Source organism: Tachyglossus aculeatus, chromosome 23 (assembly GCF_015852505.1).
Source record: "Tachyglossus aculeatus isolate mTacAcu1 chromosome 23, mTacAcu1.pri, whole genome shotgun sequence".
Lineage (NCBI taxonomy): Eukaryota > Metazoa > Chordata > Mammalia > Monotremata > Tachyglossidae > Tachyglossus > Tachyglossus aculeatus.
The window spans coordinates 43,032,882-43,045,182 of NC_052088.1; the positions used below are offsets into that span (position 1 = coordinate 43,032,882).

The 12,301-nt window shown below is 48.8% G+C and overlaps 1 protein-coding gene across 1 annotated transcript in view; it reads right to left on the reverse strand.

Annotated features, from left to right (window-relative positions):
• The window catches only part of PSEN1 (presenilin 1), a 56,082-nt gene that overhangs the window by 28,508 nt on the left and 15,273 nt on the right, over positions 1-12,301 (reverse strand). The window contains exon 3 of the mRNA XM_038765696.1: positions 8,666-8,807. Coding sequence (XP_038621624.1) covers positions 8,666-8,807 — 142 coding nt within the window. The remainder of the gene's footprint in view (positions 1-8,665; positions 8,808-12,301) is intronic.

A 12,301-nucleotide genomic window follows, 5' to 3' on the forward strand; every position in this document is an offset into this window, starting at 1 on the left:
ATTGAGCGCTTACTATGTGCAGAGCACTGTACTAAGCGCTTGGGAAGTACAAATTGGCAACATATAGAGATAGTCCCTACCCAACAGTGGGCTCACAGTCTAAAAGGGGGAGACAGAGAACAAAACCAAACATACTAACAAAATAAAATAAATAGAATAGATATGTACAAGTAAAATAAATAAATAAATAAATAAATAGAGTAATAAATATGTACAAACATATATACAGGTGCTGTGAGGAAGGGAAGGAGGTAAAATGGGGGGATGGAGAGGGGGACGAGGGGGAGAGGAAAGAAGGAGCTCAGTCTGGGAAGGCCTCCTGGAGGAACCCGGATCCTTCTGACTCCTAGACGCGGGGCTCCATCCACTAGGCCACACCGCTTCTCGGTTTCTCACTGAAACTTTAGAGGTGGAGAAACCCTCGCCCATCCCGGGAGACAGCTGCTAATGACGTAGTCGGGTTTTAACAAAGCCGTGATTCATTTTAGAGCTGAAAGCGTTCAGGCAGATCAAGACGGACCGAAGACCGAGCGAGATCCATTTCGATCCGGCTGGGATGCTCAGATACTCGCCTATAAATCAATTCCTTATCGCGGCGGGAGAGTCTGCGTCCGCCAGTGAAGCTTAGGGCTAAGCCACAGAGAGGGGTGTTCTCTCGTCAGGGTTACCCAGAATGGAAAGATCAAAGCTGCGGCGTCAAAGTCGCTTCACCTGTGCTAGGCAGCTGCGATGTGGGAAAGAGTCAAAGGCGGATGACTGAGCGATTGAAGCGTTGATCAAAGACGACGGAAAAGATTTAAGTTTTTACTGTGCGGGAGAAGGCAACTGTTAAACCACCTTTGGATTTTTTTTTTAAACCAAGAAAACTCGATGGATAAATCCATAGAGTCGCTACAGATCGATCAATCAATCAATCGTATTTATTGAGCGCTTACTGTGTGCAGAGCACTGTACTAAGCGCTTGGGAAGTACAAGTTGGTAACATATAGAGACAGTCCCTACCCAACAGTGGGCTCACAGTCTAAAAGATCAGAAACGACTCGACGGCGTTTGACTATGATGAAGATGCTCAGAACTCTGACCCACGCCTTCCCTCCTCAAATCCGCCAGGGAAGGACTCTCCCCCTCTTCAAAGCCTTACCGAAGGCCCATCTCCTCCAAGAGGCCTTCCCAGACTAAGCCCCACCTCTCCTCATCTCCCACTCCCTTCTGCCTCACCCTGACTCCCTTTGCTCTTCCCCAGCCCCACAGCACTTATGTATTTACCTGTAATTTTATTTATTTATATTGACGCCTGTTTATCTGTATCAATATCTGTCTCCCCCGCGAGACTGTGAACTGGTTGTGGGCAGGGACTGTCACTCTTCATTGTAATATTTCCCTCTCCCAAGTGCTTAGTACAGTGCTCTTAATGCAACTGATTGAATGAATGAACTCTGGTGGCAAATTCATGAGGAAATCTGGACTATTACATCTCTGAACTTTATCTTTAGAGAATGAAATCGTGCAACAAATCAGAGGGAAATCAGGAGAAACATTACAGACGAGGAAGGTAACACGGCCCAGTGGGCAGAACACAGGGCTGGGAATTGGGACACTGCACGCTTCTAACCCAGGCTCTGCTGCTTGCCTTGTCTGCTGTGTGACCTTGGGCAAGTCACTCCGCTTTTGGGGGCCTCGGTTTCCTCATCTTTAAAATGGGGGATTAAATATGTGATTCCCCCTCCCCCATAGGCTGTGAGCCCGATTGATTACCCCAGTGCTTAATACAGGGCTTGGCACATTATTAAGTGCTTAACAGAGAGGCAGCGAGGCCTAGTGGAAAGAGCACGGGCCTGGGAATCAGAGTACCTGGGTTCTAATACCAGCTCTGCCATGTGCCAGCTGTGTGACCTTGGACAAGTCACTTCACTTGTCTGTGGCCCAGCTAAGTCACCGATAAAACGGGGATTCTAACCTACTCCCTTCTACTTCGACTGTGAGCCTCATGGGAGACGGGGACTGTGTACAACCTGATGACCTTGTATCTACCCCAGCACTCAGAACAGTGCTTGGTACATAGTTAAGAGCTTAACAAGTACCATTATCATTATTATTATTATTATTACTACTACAATAATAACCACCACAATTAGCACTAGTGGCCTACTGGCTAGACCCCGGTCCTGGGAGTCGGAAAGACCTGGGTTCTAATCCCAGCTCCACCACTGGTCCGCTATGTGATCTCGGGCAAGTCGCTTCACTTCTCCAGGCCTCGATGACCTCATCTGTAAAATGGGGATCAAGCCTGTGAGCCCCACGTGGGACATGGACTGGATCCCAGCTGCCCCAGGGCCACTTGTCTGCTGTGTGACCTGGGGGCAACTCACTTCACTTCTCTGCTGTGCCTCAGTTCCCTCACCTGGAAAAACGGGGATGGAGACTGTGAGCCCCAGGTGGGGACAGGAACTATGTCTGGCCTGATTGGCAGATATCTATCCCAACGGTTAGTACAGTGCCTGACACATAGTAAGCACTGAACAAATAACACAGACAAAAAAAGAAAAAAAGACATTCCTCACCTCTTGGGCCATGCTGGGAAATTCCTGGGAGTTCAGACCATATATACAGTCACTGTCTCCTTAAATCCACTCCCCTTCTATTGTTTTCATTTCCAACAGGGCAGTTCCCCTGAGGGAATCTGGCTGTGTTCCCGGAGGAGATGCATAAAGGACCTGGGTTCTAATCCTGGCTCTGCCACTTGTGTGCTGTGTGACCTTGGGCAGCTCACTTCACTTCTCTGGGCCTCAGTGACCTCATCAGTAAAACATGGGGATTAAGACTGTGAGCCCTACCTGGGACAAAGACTGTGTCCAACCTGATTAACCTGGATCTACCCCAGCGCTTAGAACAATGCTTGGCACATAGCAAGCGCTTAACAAGTACCATTATCATGTGGGCTGGGAATGTGTCTGTTTATTGTGATATTGTATTCTCCCAAGTGCTTAGTACAGTGCTCTGCACACAGTAAGTGCTCAAGAAATATGATTGAATGAACAAATTATTATTATTATTATTACGGTAGATTGATGGTAAAACGTGCCCCTCATAACAGAAGCAAAAACCTCTCAAAGTTCCGTTTTCTTTCTTTGGCGTGCCTGAGCCGTGTATCTACCCCAGCGCTTAGAACAGTGCCAGGCACATAGTAAGCGCTTCACAAATACCAGTTATTAAGCTTTCGCTGGAGCTTAATTTTGTGGATTCCCACGGGGGCTTGGAACCTTGTTTTCTTTTCTAAAGAAATTCCACCATTCTGAGTCACCTTATTCTAACAGCCCTTCACTTCAGACTCAATCCAAGTCAGAGAAATTCCCGAACAATTAGACCAGCCCACTCAAGTACTGAAGCGTAACGCCAATTTTGCCCATTCTTAACAAAAAACTGCACTTCAGCCCCTGCATTTTCTGTTTAATTCACATCTCTCCCGGGGGCGGTGGTGGGGTGTTACACAGCATTAGACCCGCTTTAAGGCACAAAAATCAACAGAGGCTCCAGATGCAAAGAGAAAAACAGGACTGACATCGGAAACTGAGTCTTTTGGATCCAATTCTGAAGTTTGGAAATGAAGAGATAAAGCTTTAGCTCCCAGGCAGGGGCTCTAATCTAATCTAATTACAGTTTTCCCAAAAAAGGGAAACCACTCAAGTGGCCTTTAATGAGGGTCTAATTCATTCAGTCGTATTTACTGAGCACTTACTGTGTGCAGAGCACTGTAATAAGCGCTTGGGAGAGTACAATCCAACAATAAACAGACACATTTCCTGCCCACAACAAGCTTAGTGGGTGGGGGAGGATGGACACCATCTGAATCACTCTACCCAGTCCTGTTAAACACTCTTTGCCATTTCAATCTCTAATACTACACTGCATGCTACACCTGCTCTCTCAAATTCCTCTCCTCCAATTCTCTCCTCGACCCCCTCCAATACGGCTTCCGCCCCCTCTGCTCCACAGAAACCGCCCTCTCAAAGGTCACTGATGATCTTCTTCTTGCCAAATCCAAAGGCCTCTACTCCATCCTAATCCTCCTCGACCTCTCACCTGCCTCTGCCACTGTAACCTTGGCTTGGCTGAGGCTGTCCTCTCCTGGTTCTCCTCATCTTTCTGGCCGTTCATTCTCAGTCTCCTTTCGCGGGCTCCTCCTCTGCCTCCCACCCCCTAACTCTGGGGGTCCCTCAAGGTTCAGTTCTCGGTCCCCTTCTATTCTCCATCTATTCCCCCGTTAGCTCCCATGGCTCTATGCAGATGATATCCAAATCTACATCTGTTCCCCTGATCTCTCTCCCTCTCCCCAGGCTCTCTTTTCCTCCTGCCTTCAAGACATTTCTACGTGGATGTCCTCCCGTCACCTCAAACTTATCACGTCCAAAACAGAGCCCCTTAGCTTCCCACCCAAACCCTGTCCTCCGCCGGACTTTCCCCATCACTGTACAAGGCACCATCATCCTTTCCATCTCACAAGCCTTGACTCCTCTCTCACTCAACCCACATATTCGATCTGTCACCCAATCCTGTCAGCCCCACCTTCACATCGCTAAAATCAGCCCTTTCCTCTCCAACCATACTGCTGACCACGTTAATACAATCACTCATCCTCTCCCACCTGGATTACTGCTTCAGCCTCCTTGCTGACCTCCCAGCCTCCTGTCTCTCCCCACTCCAGTCCATATTTCACTCTGCTGCCCAGGTCATTTTTCTACAAAAACGTTCTGGGCGTGTCATCTGGCTCCTCAAACAACTCCAGCGGTCGCCCATCTGCCTCCGTATCAAACAAAAACTCCTCATCATTGGCTTTTAAGCAGTTCATCAGCTTGCCCCCTCCTATCTCACCTCGTTTCTCTCCTTCTACAATCCAGCCCGCACACTTTGCTCCTCTGGTGCTCACTTTCTCACTGTGCCTCAGTTTCACCTGTCACGCCGCCAACCCCTAGCCCACGTCCTGTCTCTGGCCTGGAAACCCCCTTCCTCCTCATATCCGACAGACAACCACTCTCCCCGGCTTCAAAGCCTTACTGAAGGCCCATCTCCTCCAAGAGGCCTTCCCTGACTAAGCCCCACTTTTCCTCATCTCCCTCTCCCTTCTGCGTCGCCCTGACTTGCTCCCTTTCTCCTCCTCCCTGCACAACCCCAGAGCACATATGTACATAGCTGTCATTTTGGTTATTTGGATCGACGTCTGTCTCCCCCAGACAGTCGCTGGATACTATATAGTGAATTTAAGGAGGGACAAATGCAAGGTACTCTATTTGAGAACAAAAAACAAACACTATACATACAGGACGGGGAAAAGACTGGCAAAGTACAATCAATGGTATTTACTGAACGGTTACTGTACTAAGTGCTTGGGAGAGGACAATACAACAGAGGGGGGAGACATGTTCAGGTTAGCAGAAAAAGATTAGGGAATCACAGGTGACCCCAAAATGAGATATAGCAATGTTACCTAAATGGGATATTAAGATTACTAATCTAGACAGGAGTAGGACAGGTAACAGGCTGGAATGACTGTGAGCTCGTTAAGGGCGGGGAACGTCACTGTTTATTGCAGTAATAATAATAATAATGGCATTTGCTAAGCGCTTACTATGTGCCAAGCACTGTTCTAAGCGCTGGGGGGATACAAGGTGATCAGATTGTCCCACATAGGGCTCACAGCCTTACTCCCCATTTTCCAGATGAGGTAACTGAAGTGACAAAGTCACACAGTTGAGAAGTGGTGGAGCCGGGATAGTGTACTTTCTCAAGCGCTTGGTACAGTGTTCTGCGTGCAGTAAGCATTCAATAAATATGACGGAATGAACGAATGAGTAATTATCCATCTGCTTTTCATACCCTTAGTGCTCGGTGTGATCTCTGGATGTGGTCTCTTGATTCCGTTTTTTTTTTCCCTTTTGTTTGATTTGTAATTCCTATATCTTTGCCCAACATGCTCCTCACTGAAACCTTCCAGGTGTAGCAAGTGCATTTTAGAACAGGCCGCGGCAAGCCTCTAAACTCCCAGGTCGAGGGCTCATTTCGCGTCGGACAACGCCACCCGTTTCCCACTTGCTAAGACTTGAATGCAATTACTTGCCAATCTGGGCAAACATCTGGGGAACTGAGGGTGGACAGATTTGGCTTAAGCCGGCTGGGGGATATGTGGGCTTGAAGCAGCAAAAGATACCAAGAGCGATTAAAGTTAGGCTGTCTTGAGTTATAATCAACCAGCTCAGAGGGTGCTTTTGTTTTCTCTCTTTTTTTTTTTTAATAGTACTTGTTACATGCCTACTATGTGCCAGGCATCATAGCTATAAGTGCACTCCAGCCTGAAATCTCCTCCCTCCTTAAATCGGACAGACGATAATTTTCCGCGCCTTCAAGGCCTAATTGAAGGCCCATCTCCTCCAAGAGGCCTTCCTTGACTACGCCCTTCTTTCCTCTTCTCCCACTCCCTTCTGCATCGCCATGACTTACTCCCTTTATTCATCTCCCCCCAACCCCGCCCAGCCCCACACCACTTCTGTCCCTATCTGTCATTTATTTCTTTCTATTCATGTCTGTCTCCCCCATTAGACTGTAAGCTCTTTACGGGCAGGGAATGTGTCTTATTATTGTTCCACTATCCTCTCCCAAGAGCTTAATACAGTGTTCTGCACACGGTAAGTGCTCAATGAATGAATGAATATACGAAAGATAAATCAAACAGGAGTGTGTCCTAGTGGATGGAGCATGGGCCTGGGAACCAGAAGGATTTGGGTTCTAATCCTGGCTCTGCCACCTGTCTGCTGCATGACCTTGGGTAAGTCACTTCATTTCTCCGGGCCTCAGTACCCTCATCTGGAAAATGGGGATTAAGCCTGTGAGCCTCCTGTGGAACGTGGGCTGCATCCAACCTGATAACCTTGCATCTACCCCAGCACTTAGGACAGTGCCTGGCACACATTAAGTGCTTAACAAATACTGTAAAATAAGAAAAAAACAACCATCCTGTAGCTTGACCTCATCTGTAAAATGGAAACTAAGACAACAAGCCCCTTTCATTCATTCATTCAATCAATCGTATTTATTGAGCGCTTACTGTGTGCAGAGCTTGGGAAGTACAAGTTTGCAACAAATAGAGACGGTCCCTACCTAACTGCAGGCTCACAGTCTAGAAGGGGGAGACAGACAACAAAACATATTAACCAAATAAAATAAATAGAATAAATAAAATAAATAGAATAAAATAAATAAATGAATAAATAAAATAAAAAAATAAAAATAACAAATAAATAAATAAATAATAAATAAATAGATAAATAAATTAATTGAAATAAAATAAAATAAAATAAAATAAATGTCCCTTGCGGGACATGGACTGTGTCCAACCTGATTATCTAAAATGTATCTCAGTGCTTAGTATAGTGTATACCCCTATACTGTGAGCTCGTTATGGGCAGGGAATGTGTTGTTATACTGTTGTGTTTTACTCTCCCAAGCGCTTAGTATAGTGCTCTGCACACAGCACGTGCTCAGTAAATACGGCAGACTGAATAATTATAGTTAATAATAATGATGATAACTATAATGGTAGTTGTTACATTGTTACATGCTTACTATGTACCAAGCATTGTTCTAATCACTGGGGTAGATACAAGCTAATCTACTTGGACAGAGTCCCTGGCCCACATGGGGCTCTCGATAAGCAGCGTTGCTCAGTGGAAAGAGCCCGGGGTTGGGAGGCAGAGGTCGTGGGTTCTAATCCTGGCTCCACCACTTAGCTGTGTGACTCTGGGCAAGTCACTTCACTTCTCTGGGCCCCAGTTACCTCACATCTGTAAACTGGGGGTTACGACGGTGAGCCCCACGTGGGACAACCTGATTACCCTGTATCCACCCCAGCGCTTAGAACGGTGCTTGGCACATAGTAAGTGCTTAGTATTGGCTTAGTGCTCTCCCCCTCGCCCCCCTCCATCCCCCCCTCTTACCTCCTTCCCTTCTCCGCAGCACCTGTATATATGTTTGTACATATTTATTACTCTATTTATTTATTTTACTTGTACATATCTATTTATTTTATTTTGTTAGTACGTTTGGTTTTCTTCTCTGTCTCCCCCTTTTAGACTGTGAGCCCACTGCTGGGTAGGGACTGTCTCTATATGTTGCCAATTTGTACTTCCCAAGCGCTTAGTACAGTGCTCCGCACGTAGTAAGCGCTCAGTAAATGCGATTGATGATGATGATGATGAAGGGCTTTACAAATACCATCATTATTATTTTCCTAATTATTATTACTCCCATTTTCCAGAGGAGGGAACTGGGGCCCACTGAGGTGAAGCGACTTACGCAAGGCCATCCAGCGGACACGGGGCAGGGGCGGGATTGGAACCCGGGTCCTCCCGACTCCCGGGCCCAGGCTTTATCCCCAAGGCTTTTCTCATTGTGAGCCCCACGTGGGACCGGGACTGGGTCCACCAAGTGCCGCGTAGAGCGCTCTGCACGCGGTAAGCGCGGGACGGATACGACTGAGTGAACCCTGATCTGCCCGGCGCTTAGAACAGTAGCTGGCACATAGTGAGCGCTTACTAAATACCATCCTCACTCTCTTGCAGAGAACCCTATCCAAAAGAGAGAACACGGGTGCGGGGCAAACGCTAGTCCGTCTCACCTTATAGCACCGATACTTGTAGAGGACCACCAAGAGGATGGTCAGGACGATGATGACGCTGATCATGATGGCGGCGTTCAGGATGGAGTTCAGTGCTCTCTGACCCACCGTCTCCGTGTCTTCCGTGAAGGGGGTGTAGAGTCTGCGGTGAAAACCGAGCACAGAAACTCGCACACGTGTCACGGTGCACACCACAAACCTCCCCCCTTCCCTTCGCGTCCACAGTGAGCCACGCGACGTTTCCCCCCTCCCCACTCCAATCACTGGCCTTCATCATCGATCGCATTTATTGAGCGCACGGCGCTGTGCTAAGCGCTTGGGAAGTCCACGCTGGCAACATATAGAGACGGTCCCTACCCCACGGTGGGCTCGCAGCCTAGTCTAGAGAAGTCTAGACAGTCTAGAGAAGCGGCGTGGCTCAGTGGAAAGGGCACGGGCTTTGGAGCCAGAGGTCATGGGTTCGAATCCCGGCTCTGCCACTTGTCAGCTGTGTGACTTTGGGCAAGTCGCTTCACTTCTCTGGGCCTCAGTTACCTCATCTGTAGAATGGGGATGAAGACTGTGAGCCCCACGTGGGACAACCTGATCACCTTGTATACCCCCAGCGCTTAGAACAGTGCCTTGCACATAGTAAGCGCTTAATAAATGCCATTATTATTATTATTATTATTATTAGTCGTTAGGCAAGACGCCAGAGAAGCAGCGCGGCACAGCGGCTACAGCCCGGGCCCGAGAGTCTGAAGGTCATGGGTTCTAATCCCGGCTCTGCCACTCGTCTGCCGCTGTGTGACCGTGGGCAAGTCACTTAACTTCTCTGGGCCTCAGTTACCTCATCTGTAAAATGGGGATGAAGACTGTGAGCCCCACGTGGGACAACCTGATCACCTTGTATACCCCCAGCGCTTAGAACAGTGCCTTGCACATAGTAAGCGCTTAATAAATGCCATTATTATTATTATTAGTCATTAGGCAAGACACCAGAGAAGCAGCGCGGCACAGCAGCTACAGTCCGGGCCCGGGAATCTGAAGGTCATGGGTTCTAATCCCGGCTCTGCCACTCGTCTGCCGCTGTGTGACCGTGGGCAAGTCACTTAACTTCTCTGGGCCTCAGTTACCTCATCTGTATAAAATGGGGATGAAGATTGTGAGCCCCACGTGGGACAACCTGATCACCTTGTATACCCCCAGTGCTTAGAACAGTGCCTTGCACATAGTAAGCGCTTAATAAATGCCATTATTATTATTATTATTATTATTATTATTAGGTATCAGGCAAGACGCCAGAGAAGCAGCGCGGCACGGCGGCTACAGCCCGGGCCCGGCAGTCTGCAGGTCATGGGTTCTAATCCCGACTCTGCCACTCATCTGCCGCTGTGTGACCGTGGGCAAGTCACTTTTAACTTCTCTGGGCCTCAGTTACCTCATCCGTAAAATGGGGATGAAGACTGTGAGCCCCACGTGGGACAACCTGATCACCTTGTATACCCCCAGCGCTTAGAACAGTGCCTTGCACATAGTAAGCACTTAATAAATGCCATTATTATTATTATAATTATTAGGCGTTAGGCAAGACGCCAGAGAAGCAGCGCGGCACGGCGGCTACAGCCCGGGCGTCTGAAGGTCATGGGTTCTAATCCCGGCTCTGCCGCTCGTCTGCCGCTGTGTGACCGTGGGCAAGTCACTTCGCTTCTCTGGGCCTCGACTACCTCATCGGGGAAACGGGGACTGAGACCGGCAGCCCTACATGGGACGGAGACTGTGGCCGACTCGCTTTGCTTGTCTCCACCCCGGCGCTCAGTACAGCGCTGGGCACGTAGTAAGCGCTTCGCCGACACATTAGGGCAGCGGGACGGGACATTCCCGCCATCTAGTGGATATTTCCTTGTACAGAGCTATTCTATTTTGTACCTATCTATTCTATTTATTTTATTTTGTTAGTATGTTTGGTTTTGTTCTCCGTCTCCCCCTTTTAGACCGTGAGCCCACTCTTGGGTAGGGACCGTCTCTATATGTTGCCAACTTGGACTTCCCAAGCGCTTAGTACAGTGCTCTGCACATAGTAAGCGCTCAATACGATTGATGATGATGATGATTTCCTCCAGTACTACCTCACGCGACGCTCCGTCGGCTTCCCGAGGGAATAATGGGGATAACCGTGGTACTCGTCACGCGCTCGCTGCGTGCCGGGCACTGTACTAAGCGCCGGGGTGGCTACGAGCGAGTCCCTGTCCCGCGCGGGGCTCGCGGTTCTTCGTCCCCGCTGGACAGAGGAGGGAACGGTCGGGACTGGAATTTAGGAGGGCGGGCTCGATTTTTAGTGAAAAGTTCTTCTCCCTAGAGGGGGGAGACTGAGGTCCCCGAGGAAGCAGCATTGAGAGGTTTCAGTTGTCCGAGGGCAGACAAGCTGGCTCTCTTCCTCCCTTCAAGGCCCTGCTGAGAGCTCACCTCCTCCAGGAGGCCTTCCCAGACTGAGCCCCTTCCTTCCTCTCCCCCTCGTCCCCCTCTCCATCCCCCCCATCTTACCTCCTTCCCTTCCCCACAGCACCTGTATATATGCTTGTACATATTTATTACTCTATTTTACTTGTACATGTCTATTCTATTTATTTTATTTTGTTGGTATGTTTGGTTTTGTTCTCTGTCTCCCCCTTTTAGACTGCGAGCCCACTGTTGGGTCGGGACTGTCTCTATATGCTGCCAACTTGGACTTCCCAAGCGCTTAGTCCAGTGCTCCGCACACTGTAAGCGCTCAGTAAATACGATTGATGATGATGATGATGACAAACAGCTGCCCTTTTAAGGTCCGCGGCTCCCTGTGACCGATTTATTCCCTTTTTCTGGCATTTGTGACGCGCCCGCTATGTGCCAGGCACTGTTCCAACCACGGTCACGGACAGCTGATCGGGTTGGGCCTGGTCCCTATTCCACACAGGGCTCAGAGTCTTCCACCCCCATTTGACAGATGAGGAGACTGAGGCCCAGAGAAATGATTTACCCAAGGTCACACGGCTGACGTTGATTCGAGCCTGAATGACTCGGGCTGGTCTAGGGGGCCACGCGAAGAATTAAATTCTGAAGCAGTCATTCCCTAAATCCCAAGGATTACGGCGCCGGCAACTCTTGGCTTCTCGTACTCTTCTACTGAGAAGCACCGTGGCTTAGGAGAAAGAGCCCGGGCTTGGGAGTCAGGGGTCGTGGGTTCTAATCCCGGCCCCGCCACTCGTCTGCTGTGGGACTTTGGGCACGTCACTTAACTTCCCTGGGCCTCAGCTGCCTCATCTGTAAAATGGGGATTAAGACGGTGAGCCCCACGTGGGACAGGCTGATTACCTTGTATCTACCCCACTGCTTACAACAGTGCTGGGCACATACTAAGCGCTCAACAAATACCATCATTATTACTACAGAAAGGCGTGGCTGATTCTGCCTTGTTCACAGGTCTGAAGGGCAATAATAATAATAATAATAATAATAATAATAATGGCATATATTAAGCGCTTACTCTGTGCAAAGCACTGTTCTAAGCGCTGGGGAGCATACAAGGTGATCAGGTTGTCCCACGGGGGGCTCACAGTCTTCATCCCCAATTTACAGATGAGGTTAGTGAGGCACAGAGAAGTGAAGTGACTTGCCCAA